General features: G+C 31.5%; 2 protein-coding genes across 2 annotated transcripts; both read right to left on the reverse strand.

Moving 5' to 3' along the window:
- Positions 1-4660: 4660 nt before the first annotated feature.
- LOC133305710 (alpha carbonic anhydrase 1, chloroplastic-like) lies at positions 4661-11508 on the reverse strand. The gene is made up of 6 exons (XM_061505952.1): positions 11384-11508; positions 10973-11181; positions 10024-10130; positions 5787-5889; positions 5492-5674; positions 4661-5029 (listed from the first exon to the last, which is right to left on the reverse strand). Exons 1-6 carry the CDS (start codon positions 11451-11453, stop codon positions 4868-4870), a joined length of 834 nt encoding a protein of 277 aa, XP_061361936.1. The 5' UTR covers positions 11454-11508; the 3' UTR covers positions 4661-4867.
- Positions 11509-15020: 3512 nt separating this feature from the next.
- On the reverse strand, positions 15021-19543 carry LOC133305696 (uncharacterized). The gene is made up of 8 exons (XM_061505936.1): positions 19380-19543; positions 19025-19056; positions 18436-18902; positions 16045-17617; positions 15832-15975; positions 15527-15731; positions 15269-15435; positions 15021-15178 (listed from the first exon to the last, which is right to left on the reverse strand). The coding sequence occupies exons 1-8, from the start codon at positions 19541-19543 to the stop codon at positions 15021-15023; spliced, it is 2910 nt and encodes a 969-aa protein (XP_061361920.1).
- Between the last annotated feature and the right edge of the window lie 851 nt (positions 19544-20394).

Consider the following 20394-nt stretch of genomic DNA (forward strand, 5'->3'; position numbering starts at 1 on the left):
CCGGTAATCATCTTCGACCGTGTCTCATTCTCTGGCCACATCATCCAACTCTCTGACCGTTGTTCCAGATCGTTCACGTTTCAGATCTGTGTTTTTCTTCTCCGGCCTTTTCTTTTCTGATCTGCGTTTTTTTTGTCTTGCCATTTTTTTTTTCTTCTTAGTTATCGTCCACCTTTGCAATATGGGTCTCTGATATATTCTTATTTTCAGATCTATCTTCGTTCTCTTTCACTTCTCATTTTGCAGGACCATGAAGATCCTTGGAGCTCATGGATTTAACTGCAATGCATCATTATAATTTTTTATTTTCTTATTTTGATTTTTTTATTTTTCTGATGTACCGTTTCTGGCTTGTATTTAGCCACTTAGATTTTATTCTCACATATATTTGTGGTGTTATTCCAGTCTGATTTGACTTGTATTTGGTTTATTTCTGCCATTGTTTTGGCTTTATTTTGGCTTCTTATTCAGGGGGAGCATTGATCATGTTGCTGAATTTCATTTCAGAACAGTTAATTTTGCCGATGTCCATCTCGGCAGTTCATATTAGGTTGCTGATGTCCATCCCAGCCCTTCCTTCCTTTGCTGATGTCCATCCCAGCACATTATAGCTTATGTCCATTCCAGCACTGTTTCTTTACTGGCTGATGCTCATTTTATTTGGTTATTATATTTTCTTGATTTTTCTTGTTCAAGATGAAAGTTCTCTTTGTTCACTCTCCATCTTGAGGGGGAGTATTAGATATTAAGTATAAGGGTAGTTTAGTATTTTAATGATATTCTAGATCTTTCTCTGTTATGCTCTTCTATATAAGAGCTCACTCATTGTACAAATTAATTCACCACAATCAATGAAATCAATATTTTCTCTTTACTCTCTTTTACCTTCTAATACGTACCAAACAGCCCCTAAGGTTTTGCACTTTTGCCTCATACTTTATTTAAGGGTATTTAATTGGATGTGATTGGTAGGGATGAAACTGAAAAAAGAAAGTAAAGAGAAATATTAAAAGGTAAAAGAGAGAAAATAGAAAATATTGATTTCATTGATTGGTAAATTCATTTGTACATATGAGCTCTTATATATAAGAGCAGGAGGAGAAAATAGAAAGATCTAGAATGTTGCAAATTAAAATAAAATAAAATATTTATATCTCTAATATATTAGAAGGTAAAAGAGAGAAAATGAAAAATATTGATTTCATTGATTGGTAAATGTGTTTGTACATATGAACTCTTGTATATAAGAGCATGAGGAGAAAATAGAAAGATCTAGAATGTTGTAAATTAAAATAAAATAAAATATTTATATCTCTAATAAGAAATGAAAATCGAATTGAATTAGAATATCTTTTCAAAGTTTTAATTTTTTATTTATATATTTAGATTTAGTATTATTAATTCTGAAATCGTTTTCAATATTAAATAATGATATGACATATCAAACTATGTTAGCGCTAAAGTAATAATGTTTTGTTAGTTTCATATATGATACATCACTTGAGATTTGTGTATGTACATAATGTTCCATTTTTTTTTCGGTAAACCATAATGTTCCATTTTATAATATATTAAAATAATTTTTTTGAAATATATATTTTTGAAAAATAATATCTCATGTTGCATAAGAGATTTATCTTATGCCATATATTCATAGAGTTTCGTGTCAATTTTTTCTCTTCTTTTTACATTGTGGACCCCGCATATTTGTGTCACCCACATGAAAGTACTATCTTATGTAGCATGAGATTAGTAAACTTCTTTATAGTTTTTTAACCAAATGACATCATTTGACCTAAATATTATATTATTTTGTATTGTTACGATTTAAAGTTAACATTGTTAAATTAAATAAATGAAGAGACGAATTTTTTTTTCTTCAAGTTTTAGAGATAAAATTGATAATATCTCTAAGGAATTAAATTAATAAAAAATTTATTTCTCATTTATGTACCAAAATAAGGTTTCACAAGTGACATGATTTATTAAAATGTATTTTTAAATCACGCCTTTTACGTTTGAAATTATGTGTTACACTTCTTTTTTTATAAGGTTTATCATTAACAAGATCAAATTCACATTTTTTATAGAGTTTTTATCTCAAATTAAAATTATTTCAGGAGCATAGGAGATTTGTTTTAATGTATTCATACAATATAAATAAACTTTAAAGAGAAATAAATAAAAACGTTCAAACGAATGTCACTATCAGTGGCGGAGCCACTTGAAAGGTAGGTGGTGCCTTGGTAGCCTTTATATTAGTTGGATTTTTAAAAACAATACAAATTTGGCACCACCTAATTCTACTGGCTCAATCTTTTGGCACTACCTAACTTTTTTCTCTGGCTCCGCCACTGGTCACTATTGTAATCCAGCGATATTGATACAATTAAGTGAATATTAATGAAATCTAAAAAGACTAAACACAAATTACTTTGATCTCAACTTACAAAAAAAAAAAGAGGTGCTTTGATCTCAATCTTTGAACAAGCGTCACACATAGCATAATTAGAACAAAGAAACATTTGGGAGGGTTTAAAGCTTTAATCTCGATACTCATCCCGAATCGAACTAGTCATGAAGTGATGAACTGATTAGAATATCTTCAAAATAATAATAATAATAAAGAACCATTTTCCAATGTTGAATTTCTTTAAAGGAGTGTACTTTTTAAAGGACATAAACTTATATCATTTTAATAATTTTTAACAATGTATTCGTAAGAATGCATAGTTATAATGTTAGAGGGCGTTTGGTAGAGGAATTTATTTTAGATTCCTGAGAAAGTGAGGGTGATAATCATATTAGCCCATGTTTGTTACGTTTTTTCTGAATATTTTCCTGAGATTTTCATTTATGTGCAACATGTGATTGAAAATACTATCCAAGAATACCATCCAAGTGGTGGTATTCTTAGATTTCGAGGGGAAATTTTTCAAATACTTTTGGAACAAAATACTCCTTCTCTCTCTCTCCTCTCTCCTCTCTTCTTTTGCCAACCAAATCCCTTTTGGGTTGTGTTGCTTACATCAAATCCCAACCTGGCATGAGTGGCAGAAGACCCATAATTGCAACACCGTGACCACTAGAAGTACCACCACAGAGAGGTAGAGCTGCAAGCAAACCACATGGTCAGAGAAGAACCCACATAAAATTTGAGCCCTTTTTTTGGATATATATCTATCATGTAACATGAAATTTTTTATTTTTCCGGCAAACACAAAGTTAATTGGGATCCACTGGCTTTTTGTTTTCTCTCTCTTCTAAATTTGTGTACGCTGGTAAAAACTAAAATTTTCTTGTTATATTATACATATATATATATCCTTTTTTTTTATTCCAACACTTCCAAACACAAATTTGTTCAGATTATTACATGAAGGAATATATAGGTCCTCTACCACACGACGTTCAAAAGAAGAAAAGAACAAAATGGGGAACTTGGAGTTCAATGATATTGGTTGAATGGTGTGTTGTGTCTCTGATTGCGAGAGTGTGAAGTGGTTGGGTGTTGGAGATTTGCATTGGTGTGTTGTTTGGGATTAAGGTTAATTTTGTAAATTTGGTACACATTTCCAATAATATTTTTTTTGGGACCAATTTCCAATAATATTTTATAATCCACAAAACATATCATTAGGAAAATTGGCTTAATTTTCCTGAGAATATTTTAACCTACCAAATAGTTTTTTGGTAACATTATCAGAAAATTCACTTTGCCAGGATATTTCTGGGAATCGTAATTTTCGGGTAAAGAAAAATTCTCCTCCACCAAACGGCCCTTTAAAGTTGTATTTTTTCTCTCTCAAAAAACTGTCTGCTCACGTGGAAAGTGAAAAAAGTACAACTTTAAATATTATAACTATGTATTCTCGGAAATATATAGTTAAAAACTGCTAAAAGGACATAAGCTTGCACTTTTTTTTTCTCTTTTCAAAAGCTGTATGCTGACGTGAAAAGAAAAAAGTATAACTTTAATATTATAACTATGCATTTTTGAGAATACATAGTTAAAACAACTAAAAATATATAAGCTTGTGTCCTTTAAAATGGCAGTGACTAAACCCTTTCTTTAATGAGTTTTATCTATCTCATTTTTTAGGAAAAACATTATTGGTTCTTGCAGAGAGAAGGTTTGATGTGGGGCTCATTTTATCTTTTCTTATATTTGTGTCTCTCTCTCAAATCTTCTCTATGCTATAACCAACAATATTTTTCCTGTAAAATGAGAAATATAAAACCCATTTTTAATAGGGATAAATTTTTAATGATCATGTAATATCTTATTAAATTACAACACAAGGACCCGTTTAACCGCATTCATACATATTTCCTTGACAACTTGTTGAGTTATGTGTTATAATTTAAGTAGGTATAGTATGTAGAGGCAATATCAACTTTCATTGCTATAAAAATAATAAGTCTTATATTAAATTTTAACTATTGATTTATTCTGATAACTGTAATCTAATAAACGGTTAAATGTATAGGATCAACGATTAAGATTTGATACAAGACTTATTATTTTTATACCGATGTAAGTTAATCCTATCTCTAATATGTAATTAAGAGAACTAAAAATTTAGGGAAATACAACTGTTATATTGCATGAAAACAAAAACCATATGCTGTTTACCATAGAAAAATGTGTTGAGCTTTTTTTCTGTTTTTTTTATTTATTAAAGCAGTGGATCTCATGTAATATTGTGTACGCAGAAAATCATCATCCTGTCCTACAACATAAGGGACTTAAACCCCAAAAATATATCCCATAACTATACTAGATAATGCCCCAACGTCCCTGTTAAAAGCAGGGTAAACAGAGTAAGATACTCTCCTATGCAAAACTACATGATACTCAAATAATTTATTTATGATATTTCGTTGAGTCTCTATGCCTCTTGCTGGGATGGCAGTACTTCTCAATTTTGCGACCATTCAGTGGCTGAACTGGCCTTGCATTGTGCTTGAACCCTACGCCCAGTGGTGCCTTTAGGAGCTCCAATTGTTTTTTGGAGAGTGTCCTCACCTGCATGCTCATTTGAATTAGCCGTGTTGCCAAAAAATAATAAAAATATAATATAACTTTCCCCTTGCAAACCTATATGCATATTTTCCATATGTGCATTACGTAAATGGATATTCTCAAGTTTAGCTTTATTATGATTGCGTCCTTTGAAAAATCTTATTCACACATCAGCGAGTACAAATTTAATAATAAAGCTCTTGAAATTTTCATATTAGTTAAGAGATAAAAATTGCTCACGATCGGAGCAAATCAACTATTAAAATTTGGTGTCAAATTTTTGTCAATTAACAGTTATAATTTTCGTCAATTAAACCTATTAATTAATTATTAATTTCCAATAAATTATAATCATTAATTGGAGGAAAACAACAGTTAAAATTTGATGTCAAATTTCAAAATTTGATACTGGTGTCAAAGAATCCTGATCCTAAAACGAGATATGAGAGTATTCAGATAAATTACCTTCCTAAGGATGTGCCAGGTGACACCCTGTGTGCATGGAGGAGTAGTGAGAGAGCCAACATATCTATAATACTTGTGGGTCCTTGTATTTATCTCCTTTACATCAAAGGTGCCAAGAGCAATAGGGGCACCCTTATAACCTGCACAGGTCTCCTTGTCCAATTCAATCAACTTGTCTTCAATCTGTACCCATTAACATCATATTTAGTACTACCCAACTATAAAGTTTCCAAGTACTACTCTACCTTTGAACCACATGAATTTAGAACACAAGTGATTGCAACTTCAACTCTACCTTTGAGATGATAGGATCGGGATCACCCAATTTGTAGAGCACTGCCACAACTGCCGTGTCATTATCTTTGGTCTGGTGGACTAGATGCATCTCCGCGTCATGTCTGTATTTGTGTGTCATTAGTCACTAACATTGTAAAAGTCAATAGAATCTTCATAACAATTATATTTTAGTGGTAAGAGTGAAAGGTGGCAATGTATGGAGAAAATTATAGAATTATAATGGTTGATTGAAAATTAATAGTCAAGATTATGATAAAATATATTTACATATATAAGTGGAGTGTCGGTGTGGTAGAAATGGATCCCCCCCCCCCCTTCTATAGGGTAGTATATCAACATTATAGTGAACTGGCATATGTATGAACCTATGCTGAATGGAGAGTCACTATTTGAGAATTAGGGAAAGTGTTTGGCACAACGACTCTGTGACGGTAGTGACAATATGAACATAGATATGCAAAAGATGTCTCTTCAATTGTAGAAAGGTATATATAGGTGGAGAAGATTCTTCAATAATGAGTGAAGAGATAGGGTCATAACCGTTTTGTTTTCATGAGTCCCATTAGGTGTAAGATAATCTTCCTCACTTAATGCATGAGATATATGTGTTTGGGAAGTGAGACTCCCTCTAAGAACAATCCAATTGTTTCACTTTAGAGATGTAGAGAGTGACCCCTTATAAGGGCCTCATTTGGTCCAATAAACAAAACATATATGATAAGTTCATGGGTTTTATAATTCTCATTCAACATGAGAATTGAAATTTTCCTACACACCCTTCGATTTCCGTGCTGACATGAGTTCTACATATAATTTTTTCTAACACATGGGTCTCACATGTTTTTTGTCTCTACAACATGAGAATTGAATTCTTATTTAACATGAGAAAATCAAACCCCTGAGTTCATATCAATAACAAAACAATAAAACTATTGAAAATTCACTTTGTTGATGCATTTTTTTTTTTTATAAATAACTTGGTATTCTCACACAATCTCCTCCAACTACTTTGAACTCGGAATACAGCCAATAACTCTAGTTGCTCTTCATTGAAAGAGAGGGAGTCATATGTTATATTTTATGCTTTGAAACTTACAGAGGTCCTTGAACCATGAGCATGCCCAAAACTAGGAAGGGCTTGACTAGGACTTTTGGACATCTGGGTATTACAATTGCTTTGTCATTTCCTACATGTACTTCTTGTACAACAAAGCCGAGAAGGCCCAAACTAGAGTTGTATATGGGTTAGGTTGGTTTTTGGTCCTTCAATTCAATTTGTGCCCTTTAACTCAAATCAATCTAGATTAATATCATTGTAAGTAAAATCATAAAAAACAGAATTGGGTTGGACTGGATTTTTAGAGTTATACAATTGTATCCTGATAAATTGATTTGAATTTTGAAAAACCTTAACCCGAAATGGTTCATGACTCATGATGAGTCATGCTTCTCAACTAGTTAGTCAGAACATAGAATTGAATCTAAGAGTTTTATAAAGACATGATATAGATAAAAAAAAATTTGTATCCCTAATAAAAATTACGATCCTCATTTTTAGTTTCTTACAAAAAAAAAATTAGTCACCTAGTTTGTATGAAATTCAAAGTGGACCCATTTTAATCCTTTTGAGGAACTAGTGTGAGTTTTTTTTGAATTTATGAGAGGTCACAATTTTAACTAAATAAGCCCATTTTGAATTTCTTAGGGACCTCAGAACTAATTTTTTTTGTAAGGGACTAAAGTAAAGACCATATTTTTTGTTAGAGACTCAAAATGAATTTATTCAAAGAAAAAAAAAAAGACCATAAAAGAGTTGTTTTAAAATTATACAACTAAATAACTTTCTAAAGGATAATTAAGCTAAAAATAATCTTTTTAAAGGATAATTGTTTAACTTCATTGAATCAAAATTTCACTTAATGAAGATAGTATTGATTAAGTTTAAATTAAATAAAGTTAGTGACAAATAAAACTTGATTTTTTTATTACTTCGTATTCTTTTAGTATTCTGTAGGATTACCTTATCACAAGATTTCTAATATTAAAAAAATATTAATTTCTTGATTTTTTTAGTTAGTGGCAGCAAACTCAATTAAAACTTGACATGCATTATTACGGTTAGACAAATAAAATCTAATCTTTTATTAGATTTTGAAAAGATATTATGTTATTATGTGTTACACAATTATAAACAAATATTAACCAAATTTATATTGCCCCACTTCCTGGAGCTACCGTTGGCTAAAGGTTATACTTAATAAGGAATTTATAATTGGGAATACTAATTGATATGAAAATTTAGGTAATGTCTTATAACTAATTATGGTTGGAAAGAGAAAATAGTAATATTATGATATATGGTTGTAAGAGGTTGTAAAAAAAAAAGTTGTAACTATAACCTCTCCCTTAAATAGATAAAAAAAATTTCACTCTTAGGAGAGAAAGTGAAGGAAGGTGAAGATTTTACTTATGTCTTCTCCATATTTGTTAGTTTAAAAAAATAAGAGAAAAGAATTTAGGATTTTTGTTAACCCTCCAAAACTCTTCTCACCTTTAAAATCAAAAAAATTCAATTTAGATGATTTAAGGATAACAAATATTTGAAATTATTTATCCGTGGTAAGAACCACTTCAACCCAAAATCTTAAGGTGTTGGGTGAGGGTTTTTTTAATGATTTATATATTCTCTAACACATCCCCTCACGCAAGAGCACTTTGGACTAGAAGCGTGGATATTGCACTTTAAAGTGGGGGACGGTGAGGATCGAACTTGTGACCTTGTAGTCACTCAAGCTCTGATACTATATTAAGACTCACTTCAATCCAAAATCTTAAGGTATTGGATGAGGGCCTTTTTAAAGATATATATATATATATATATATATATATATATATATATATATATCATCTAACAATCCGCCCTTAGTATTAAAATCCAAACTTTCTCTATCCAATTTCCTCTCTCTCTTCTAATATATATACACGGATACACCTAAAAATACAGCTCTACCTGGAAAAAAAATTGCACAATTTCTGAAAATTAAAGACATAAAATATATATAGCAGTAATAAAATGACATATAAGAGTAATAACTATGATAGTTATAATTCTTAATAGGGGTTATATTTTCTTCTGCGCCACAGAAGATATCAATTTTTTCTGCACACTCATGAAAATTCGTATTAACAATTATTTCTTTTTATTTTATTAAATAGTGGGACCCACTTAAGAAAAATATATCTAATGCATAACAGAACAATTTTTTATTTTTTTTTGGAAATAAAGAACAATTTTTCTGTTGCAGAAGAATATGATTTCCCTTCTTACTAATAACATTATAAATAACGGTAATAAAATTAAAGGCTTTTAATCTTCTGCCTCGCCAGCAGATAAGATATCTCTATTACATAGACATTCTTTTTTTTTTTTATATAAAAATGAGACCCATTAATTTAAAAAAAAATTGCACAATGTGTCCGGCATAAAATTATTTTTACAGAAAAAGCAGAAATTTTTTTATGATAAAATAATAGTTATAACTGATATCATTTTGTTTGTTTTATGGCAACCAATCAAAATGAGAGAGAGAGAGAATGCAGGTTTTCTACGTTGTTGGTTTGAAATGTGAATGGGATCCATCGAGAGGGAGAGGGAGAGGGCGAGAGAGACAGAAATGGAAAATAGAAATGCAACGTTAATTGTATTCAATTTAATTTTATTTGAGAAGTATAATAATTATATTAGGTTTTTAAAAAGGAATATATTATAAAAATATCTCATGAATCCTTTGATTTTGTCTGTTATCATATTTTTCACTCTTAAACAAAAGAATAAAAGTACTTTTCATTTTTTTCAAAAAAAAAAAAAAACCTTTCTTCTCTTGTATCCCCTTCCCTTCCAAATTCGGCCTTAGTAAATGATTTCACAGAAAAACATTTCTACTGTTTAGCACTTTTTATTTAGATTTTCTCTTTTTCTCATGTTACTGACATTTCTCATGCTATGTACACAATAAGTGATAGATTTTACCACTTATTAAAAAAATAAAAAATAAAAAAAGATAGCACGAATTTCGATACCTCACAACGTGATAAAACAATCTCCAACGACATGATAAAATGATTTCCCTTTTACTTATACTAAGAGAGGTTTCTCATATTATAATTTGTGTGTGCATGTGTCCATGGAGAAGAAGAGAGAGGGAGCGAAAGAAGAGAGGGAAGAGGGAACTTACTTAAAACCATTGACCCGGTGCTCTGCAGGAGAATGCCAGTGCAATTGTTTCAAGGAGTAATTTTTTCCATTTATATTAATATCTCCTACTTGTCCTTCAAAATGCACCTATAAATGTAAAAAACTTAAGCATATCAGTTGAAACTGAAAATTCCTTAACAACCTTACGTTATAATTGTGTAATTTTTTTCATGACAACAAAATGAGAAATTATAAAATGGGATCCCCCCCTTTTTTTTGTGTGGAAGGAGAGGGTCTTAAATTCAAGTTTCCTCTCTTTGGCTCGAAAAATACAAATCAATACAAAACAAACTATGTCAAAAAGTGTTATTGGCAATAATATGGGGACGTGTTATTTATCAAATTCAAATAAATTTTAAATTTATAGTAATAATAAAATGAGAGTTTATATTTACCAGCTTTTTTTTTACCACCAATCTTATAAGTATTGGATCAAAATGAAATTAATGGTTACAAAATGACATCAAGTGAGAGCCATTGATTTGATTTTGATCCAACGATAATAAGATTGATAGCAAGAGGTGGTAAGAAAAAAGTGATAAATATAATCTATTCTATAATAAAAATAAAAACTCATATTTTAACGTTAAAAAAATGAGTTTTATAAGAGTTATGTTGTAGGAAAATTGATTGTGTAATGTTATAGAGATTTGTTTTGCGTGCCGTAATTATTTTTTTTTGATTCAAAAAGTGTGGGCCCCACAAATGTTGTGTGTGTAGGAAACTTTCTTGTGTTTAAATGATAAATGCAAACCCCTAAAAAAATCCCTGAGTCAGATGAAGAAAAAATCACATATGGATATGTCTATTCAAAGGAATAAAATCAATCCACTGAAAATACAAAATAGAACTTGTTCTATCTTGAGACGAATCTAAATCCCTAAGTCCTTAAATGGGATGAAAGGTTATTTTGAAGTTCAAGAACAAACCCCAATGTTGAATATGTTGTTGACCAGAGTGGCATTTGTGGGAAGATAATGTTCATCTAAGGACTTCAAATGCTTGTTCAAGACAATATCAACCTTCTTAAGGTCCACAGGACTCTGAGCTTTCCCATTTGAGCATGCTGCGAAAGATGGACTCAAACTTCCCCAATGCTCAGGACCATTTTCACCCGTATAGCTAAAATTAACCGAATCTATTGTAAAAGGAAATAAAAAACTTCAATTATGTAACAACATACCAAGTAATAATAACATATATACTAATATTTTATCTTAACAGTTTCTAGAATGACAAAACTAGACCTCTCTAAAAACCTGAAGAGAGCTTAAGGAAAACAATAGTTTGTGTGAAGCAAACCAAAGTGAGTTAAACTCAAATGAAAAATGAAATCTTACAGAGATCTGCAGAAGTGCATATGGCCAAAACTGCTATGGAAAGGATTGAGAAGTGAATTTTCAGTGCCATTGTGGATAGCTAGCTGTGTCTGCTTTGATCTGGATCCTTTGTTTTATTCCTCAGCTTTATATATATATAATATATATATAATATATATATGATGTAGTGGTGGTTATGTTCTGTTCTCCAATTTATTATCACTGCTTGGGAGTGTGCTAAGTTTGAGGAGTGGTTGACTCGTTAGTGGTTACTTAGGAGATGAGTGGAGAACCATTGCTGTCTCTGTCTATTCAGGGACACTTCGCTACCATGGGGGCACATTGCATATTATGTTGTTACTAATGAGTGAGACTTTTCTGCAAACCACAATTAAGGAAATCAGTTATTACATAAATAGGTTTTCTTTTCTTTTCTTTTTCTTGGACATATTTAAAGTAGCGAACCGGAACAGTGGTAAAACCGTCTCTTCATGACTGAAAAGTCATAGGTTCAATCCAGGTAACAATCTCTTTGCAATTATATGCAAGGGTAAGGTTTGTAATTATGCAAGGGTAAGGTTTGCAATTATGCAAGGGTAAGGCTGCGTATTCCTCCACTCCACACTCGCCAGCCGGTTTAACGGAGAGTGATTTTTTTTTTTTCCTTGAACATATTTACTTGTTCATCGATTATTCAACTTATACTGTTTGAATATTATTGAACTCATTATAATACGACTTTTGAAAATTATTTTCTCCGTTTTAAGAACTCGAAGTTGAGATCTATGATTAAGACGAATAAATTTCTTATTATTTAAACGGATAGATGTTGGTAAATATATCTCTTTTTTATGAAAAAAGGAGCTTCTCCTTGAGCTTTCCACATAGTGACATTCCTTACCAGTCGAAGAAAAGTGATTTAAATGCATGTGCATATAAAGTAGACAAGATTGAGGTCAGGCAAATAATGGATGGGGAATGCGTATAAAGCACTTTAAGAGGCTAGAAGAGAGGACACTCTCTTTTGTGTTTGTGTTAAAAGACACATTGATTATTCTTTCTTTCACAATTTTCATCTTCGAAACCGAAGCCATGCATAGATTAATAACATTTTACTTTAGTTTTGGTTGCTTCGTGGGATGCAAAATCAGTACTTAACCATGGTAGCTCGGAGATATATAAAAAAAAAAAAAAAAAAGAGAAGAAGATAAAATTAAATAAAATTGATAAAATAATATAAATGTAATACAAGTTTTTTTCCTTTTTAAAAAAAATTCTTATATGAGATATTCTTACACCTTTTAAAGGTAAGACTAACCCCTTAAACCTTTTACTAGGGAATTGAACCATACCATTCCGAGTTTAGGGAATAGCAGTTTATTATTATAAGAGAATTTCATAAAATACATACCTTTATAATATTTTTGAGTGAAGTTGCTTATACAGCCACCAATACATAAAAAATAAAAATAACTTGAACTCTGTTTTGATAATGTTTGAATGTGGAACTGCTAGTTCAACAGTTCTATATATATATATATATATATATATATATATATATATATATATATATATATATATATATATATATATATATTGTCAAATGCTCGGTATTCAATATAAAACTATTGTCAATGCTCGGGATCCAATTTGTTTTATATGCACCATGCACTTTGATAATTCCCCTTGACAATTAGCTGAATATTGTTTTGATCAAAACATAAGCCAACTATGAAAAATCAAAACACATAAAATTACAAAATTTGCAAAAGAAACAAAACTAAAAAATGCAAATCTGCCGAACAAAATTATGGAATCCTTTCTTTTAATCATCTCCACCTTGTTCATTGTCTTCTTAACTTTGGTAGCTGAAAGGTTCTTTATACAATAATGCATTCACATTCATTAATTCATATTAGAGGTTATTATTACTATTATTTTTTTTTTTCTTGGTATGAAGAAAATTAGAATCTCGTATGGTTATCCTATTTCATGGTCAGAACAGGCTCGATGCTCAACAAGTATTACAAGAGGTACCATATGACTCACTAACAACATATTTTGACAGAATTACAATCCCAACTAACTTAATTGAAAATTTCTACTCTTACCAATTCTACTTTTAAGCCTGTTTGGATAGCCTTATAAAAAAAATATTTTTTATGGCTTGTTTATTTTAGGAGTATTTTTTTACAAAAGTTAAAGCTATTTAGATTTTTAAAAAATATTTGAATTTCGAAAAAATATTTTGTTTTTGATTTTTATTTTTTTAGAAGCTAAAAATTTTAGCTTCTAAATAAAAGTAAGTTTTTCTTAACTTCTACTTTTTTTAAAGAAGACATTTAAACAAACTTTGTAATAAAAATATTTTTTTAAAATGTAGCTTTTGGCTAAAAAAAAACTCATCCAAACGAGATTGAGATTGTTGTGGGCACAAAAATGGAGCCAATTTCTTGTTTAATGGATAAAAAATTTGGATCTTTAAGTCATACTTCATTCACAGTAACTTAATTATGTTTGGGTAGTTTTCCAAAATATAAAGATTTATTGAATTAATTTTAAGAGAAGACTTTTTATTTGTTTTAAATGCCTATACTCATCACCACAAATTTCATCTTAATAAATAAATAATATTAAAAAAAAATTATACTCTAAAAAATATTTTACTTTGAAGCTTTCATTTTGATTTTTTATTTTTTATTTTAAAATTTCTTTATCGATCCATTAATTAATTAACTAATCTTATACAGAATCACAGGAGCGACAAAATTCCGGTTATTAAATTTTTAATGTATTTGCATTTCTAGAACTCAATATCACAAAGTTAGTGACCAGTGACCACTACTCATCCAAAAAGCCCCACAGTTCCACATTCCTAAAGTAGATAAAGACTCTTTTGGACTGCCATTGCGACACATGGTGTTTCCCGTCATACGGAAGCTACCAAAATCCATCGTATCTTTTGAATCCAATTCAGTTCACATGTGCCGTTCATAGTTCCAAACTTCAAATCGAATGCTTCTTGTTTCTTCTTTTTGTAATACCTAACAAGAGGTAGAGAAGTGCTTTACTCAATTAGTCTATACATATGTATAAACTAACTTCTAGCATCTTACTTAAATGGTTAAAATTTTCGAAGGTATGCTAGTTATTAAATTTCTTTTAATGATTATATCGCTGCAGATTTGTGTCCTGTTATGAATTCCATCTAACGTGTTGGGTTATTTAAGTGTGATGAGTTTCACATTGATTGATAATAAGTATATAAGTAGATGGACCCATGAGTTCAATGTCTTTAAGTTTTGGATTGAGATGTGGTGTCGAACCTACTTGCTACGGTTGGGCTAGCTTAGCCTGTTGGAAACAATATTAAACTCGACCCGGTCGAGGTACTGGGTCACTGGTTCAATCGCATGACTTGGTAAGTATATGCAAACCTGTAATTTATACTCAAATACCTGTAAAAAAAATACTAATTCCAAATATTCTAATTTAAAAAGCAATAAATCATATACTATTGTCCAACAAAAGATAAAACAAATATATAATATTTGTCTAGTTCTTAAACACTTAATATCTATCACAAGTTTAGAACAATAACTCTTGTCGATATCAAGAGAAAACAAACAAATCAAATTACTAGTACAAAAACATATAATTATGCCCGCGGAGGCAAAGTTGTGTCAATTAATTCATCCTCTCCTCCTTCATCAAATAAATCCAAAGCTTGACCAACATTGCCTTCAGTTTGATTTGCATTTTCCATGGTGTTGTCTTGTGCCTCATCTTCATCATCATCATCCAAATTTAATTGATCTAAAACAAATATTATTTTTTCATGTAAGTTAGTTATTAACATGAAGTAATCAAACAATCAAATAATCATAGAACAATAACTAAACACACCATTATCATCTAGAGTTGGTTGAATGGACATATTTGCAAGCTTATTATGTAAGGTTTCCATTTCTTCAGCTGTTAAGTATGGTGGTGAATCCTCTAGTACCCAATTAGAATGGTCCTCAAATGTTTCAAAATTTATTGGATCATAGTTTTGATTCTTCAATCGATTCCTATGCATACAAAAAAAAATTTGTTCAATTTTCAACATTAGAAATACTTGGAGAAATAATTATATAAAAAAAAGTAAATATTAAATAATACCTTTGTGCCAGCCTCAAGTTGTAACGGACATAGACAAGATCATTAAGCTTTTGGTGCTCTAATCTATTACTCTTATTCGAATGAATATGTTCAAATGCACTCCAATTGCGTTCACAACCCGAAGCACTACATGTTTGACTTAAAACACGAATAGCCAATTTTTGCAAATTTGGTGCACCACATCCATAAGATTCCCACCATTGATCTAGAATATTGCATGTGATAAAATAAATTAGTATTAATATTATTCAGCAATAATAAGAATTAATGCTCATAAAAAAGAAGATATCAATGATAAATTTTACCTGGCATCACGGTATTTCGTTCGCGTGTAGCAGATGGCCTTCCAAAATCTAACTCAGCATTTTTGAATATTCTCATCTCACTTGTCAACTTAGAATTTAAATAAGGATCCCCATAAGCATATTTCTCAATGACATCCAAAAGGCCTGATGTTGTGAACTTATGTTTTTCAAATTCTTCATCATTGTAACGACAACCTGGATTCAACTAATAACCAGCAGCATGAAGATTTTTGCGAAGCTGTGAATCCCAACGACGATCTAAGATTTTCAAGTAAGGTTCCACCTTCTTCTTGTTTCTTTGAAATCTCTTTATCATCTCCTCTCTAGCTTTAAATATAGCTTGATAAAGAAAACCCATGGCAGGTTTGTTTTCACTGTCAACAATACGTAACACACGAATAAGTGGCTCAGTAAGCTTCACAATCTCAGCACATTGTTTCCAAAAATTAGAATCTAAAACTTGTTCCACAAATTTTTTTGCCTTGGCCTCCTTAGAATAAGTTGAGCTTGTCCAATCTCTAGAAGTTACCATAGCCCTTAATGCATCTTTTTGAGCCAATATGCTTTGTAATGCAATAAAATTAGTGGCAAAACGAGTAGGAGCTGGACGAAGAATTTCCCTTCCACCTGTATATTTTCTCATCAAATGCAATGGATGACAATGGTTATATATGTATTTGGTAATTGTGGCAGCATGAGACACAACAACACTTACTTCCTCTAGCTTCCCAATGTCATGTAACATCAAATTTATACAATGAGCAGCACAAGGAGACCAAAAAATCTTAGGAAACTCAGCCTCCAATAACCTTCCAGCAACAACATAATTTGCAGCATTATCAGTCACAATCTGAACAACATTTTCAGGGCCAACATGCAACACTACATCTCTAAAAAGCTTATACAATAAATCTGCAGTTTTAGAAGCATTAGAAGCATCAACCGACTTGAGAAAAATAGTTCCTTTTGGGCAGTAAACTAGAAAATTGATAAGAGTTCTCCTACAACGATCAGTCCACCCATCTGCCATAATAGTGCATCCTGTTTGCTTCCAAACAGTGCAATAAATCTCAACAAGTTTATTGACTTCTCCAACCCACTTATTTAACAAATGACCACGAACTCTATAAAAATTTGGACCTTTATACCCTGAGCCCATGCTACAAATAGCATCAATCATTGGTTGGTAATATGATGAATTAACAGCATTAAATGGCACACCAGCATCAATCACCCATTTGGAAATTGCAAGGTCACACTTCTCCATTACTTCTTTACTTTGCAACACACTTTTTATGTCAGGTTGAGCTCCAGGAGTTGTTCTAGGCATAAAATAAGAACCTAAAGGATTAATACTCTTCCCCTTTTGAGATGTAGAAGGTGCTTTTCTTGATGGATTTTGTGGCACTTCATCAACTACTCTCACTTGATCTTCATCTAATGGATTACTATCTTCATATTCCTCTTGAACTTTTCTTTTTTTGTTCCTGCCCTCATCAATATTTTGCATCATTTGAAAACGAATATCTGCTGGAACCTTCTTACATTGTTCAACTTGCCCTTTTTCTCCTACCAAGTGAATCTTCAGTCGATTGATGTCGCCTCCCCTGATTATCTTATCACAATAAAGACATATTAGAACAATTTTTCCATTCTCTTCAACACGTTGTTTACAGTGTGCCCAACTTGGATCAGTTTTTCCCTTATGTTGATTTCTTTGAGATGATTGTTGAGATGAAATTTCTTGTGAGACTGGTGCTTCAGGTCCAGTAGATGACATATCTAGCTATAAATCAAACCAAATTCAAATAAAAATTCAACAGGTTAATGAACCAGCACCAACACACACACACACACATATAAAAAAACTCTATATACAATAGTCTGTTTGAAAATAAAATTGTGAACAAATAAACTTATTTCGGTTAGAATTGTGAAATAAAATTCTATAAATTAGTTATTTTATTTGAAGTCAATCAAATTAAGGATCTATAATTTGAAGTCAATCACAAACCTGTAAGAAGCTGCACTCTTTCTTGTTTTGTTAAAGGAGTTTTGTTTAACTGATCTAAACTTACCATATTTCAGACATGAAACAACATTTACCAAATAATATTTTTCATTAAGAATCAAATAAATTTGTTTTAACAACAAGCAATTTACCAATTATGGTGATATGAATTTGTGGTCTCTAAATAGCAACATGAATAGGAAAAAATTTCATTCATTTAAGTTACATTTGTCGTACAGAATAAGAATCTTTGTCTCATATACAATGTCCACTTATTTAGGAAATATTGTGATGGGAAGATGAGATGCAGGGTCTGAATTGCCACTTGCAAAAGTAAAACACTAGCAGATGGAAAACCAAACTATGTTTACCGTTGACAGAACAACCACTAGATCTAGAAGTAAATATTTGAATGAGCATTCCCTTCGTATCATGATAATTTACGATTATTTGTAGGTTTCTACCTAATAATACCCAACGGAGGATGAAGCAAATTTACAGAGATGTAAAAGTTTCGCTTAAGGATATAATTAACAAGAGAGAGAAAGCACTAAAGGCTGGTGAAGCTGCAAAGAATGACTTATTAGGAATACTTCTTGAGTCAAATCATAAGGAAATTGAAGAACAAGGAAACAATAAGAATGTTGGAATGAATATTGAAGATGTAATAGAGGAATGCAAGCTATTCTACTTTGCAGGGCAGGAGGAGGTCTGCTCAAGATCAAGCTAACTATATCATCTTCTAAGAAATGTTGAAGATAAGAAATACTCCAATCCCCGTTAATCATTATGGCACAAGATGCATTACTCTGCTCAGCTTCTACCTCCTCCAAAGGATACTTAGAAACTGATTCAAGATTATGCTCCAAGCCTAACCAATTATCCCTCCAAAACTTGATTGATTCACCATTCAAAGGTTCCCATCTTAAACCCTTTAAGAACTCTTCCCAAACTTTACCTAAAGCCTTCCACAATGGGGAATCGTAATGCTTCACAGAAATCTCTCTTCTAATATCTTTCTTCCTTCCATATTTGCCAACTAAAACCCGTACCCATAAATCTATTAGTTTTGTCAATAAAGACCAAGCTAGTTTGTGCAAATAAGCTTCATTTTGTTTATGTAAATTAATTTATAAATTGTGCAATAAATTAAGGATCTATAATTTGAAGTCAATCACAAACCTGTAAGAAGCTGCACTCTTTCTTGGAGGTATCTGCATAAATAGTACAAAACCATTAGCTTGACACCACAAAAGTTTTCAAATCCCAAGCTACACATTTCATCACAGACACTAAATTCAACTTCAAAAAAAATAAAATAAAAATAGCAACATTCAATGCAACCATAATTTCTTAACAAGCTTAAATGTTGTACCCCATTCAATTGCAAATTGAATTCCCACCTTCTTATCACAACCCATTGCAACTTGTATGATCGAATCGAAGCAAATAAAAGATAAAGCAATCCAAATATGGACTGTCCAAAAAGTGGTTCAGAAAGTTGAAAAGCATTTACCTTTGAGTTGATCTAAGTTACCCTCCTTGATCTTCTATCTCCAACACCCACAGAAGCAACGAAGGGGCTTTGAGATTTGAGGCGAAGAAGTGCTTGAAAGTTGAAAACTTGAGTTGAGATGAGAGGGTTTGAGAGTTGAGACCGAGAATAAAGCAAGAAAAGAACTGATCAGATGTGATTCTCATTACACGACGTCGTATTGAGTTTTTTTTGTTTTTTTAATTAATACGCATGACCCGTCCGGTTTGTTTAAAACCCGTCCGGTTCACCGGTTTTCCTAAAACCCGGCCGGTTGACACCGGGTCTGTGACAAGTCCGATCCAACAAACAAACCGGCTCGGTTTAGTGACCGGGTCACCGGTTTCCGGGCCGACCCGGCCGGGTCGGTCCGGTTTTGATAACACTGGTTGGAAAGAATATCTTTGGAAAGAATATCTTTAAGTTATCTTTATTATTTGTAAATATCTATTTACTTATTTCATTAGGATTTAGGTTAAGTATGGGCTAAGCCCATTAGTATTTCTTTATATATTGTACTATCCTGAATCAATTCAATATACAGATTTATTTCAATGTTCCTCTCGTCTATTATTATTTTACATAGCCCATTAGTGGTGATCCCCAGCCACGGACTTTACCTTTACCCCGCCTGACAGTGGTATCAAAGTCGAATTAGGCTCGAGCTAGCCTGATGGTGATTGGCTAGGAGCCAGGTTGAGTAATTTGGCCATGGATACTCGGTTGAGGGAGAGCATACCAATATTGGGTTTCACACTTGAGAGGAATATTGTTGGAATATTCAAGTGTGACAAGTCTCACATTGGTTGATAATGGGCTAAATGAAGTCCATATAAGTGGAATGACCCATGAACCCTATTATCTTAAGGTTTTGGGTTGAGATGTAGTGTCGGACCCAAAATAACAAGCATATCCTGCAAAAGAGATTTTGTAATCTCTTCAAAATAACTTGTTTTACATTGATTTTTCACAGCCGGTTTTATTTATTATTAGGGATTAATGTTTTTCCTACCATACA

Source organism: Gastrolobium bilobum, unplaced genomic scaffold (assembly GCF_033153095.1).
Source record: "Gastrolobium bilobum isolate Gb01-03AN ecotype WA unplaced genomic scaffold, APGP_CSIRO_Gbil_v1 utg1421, whole genome shotgun sequence".
Taxonomy (NCBI): Eukaryota; Viridiplantae; Streptophyta; class Magnoliopsida; order Fabales; family Fabaceae; genus Gastrolobium; species Gastrolobium bilobum.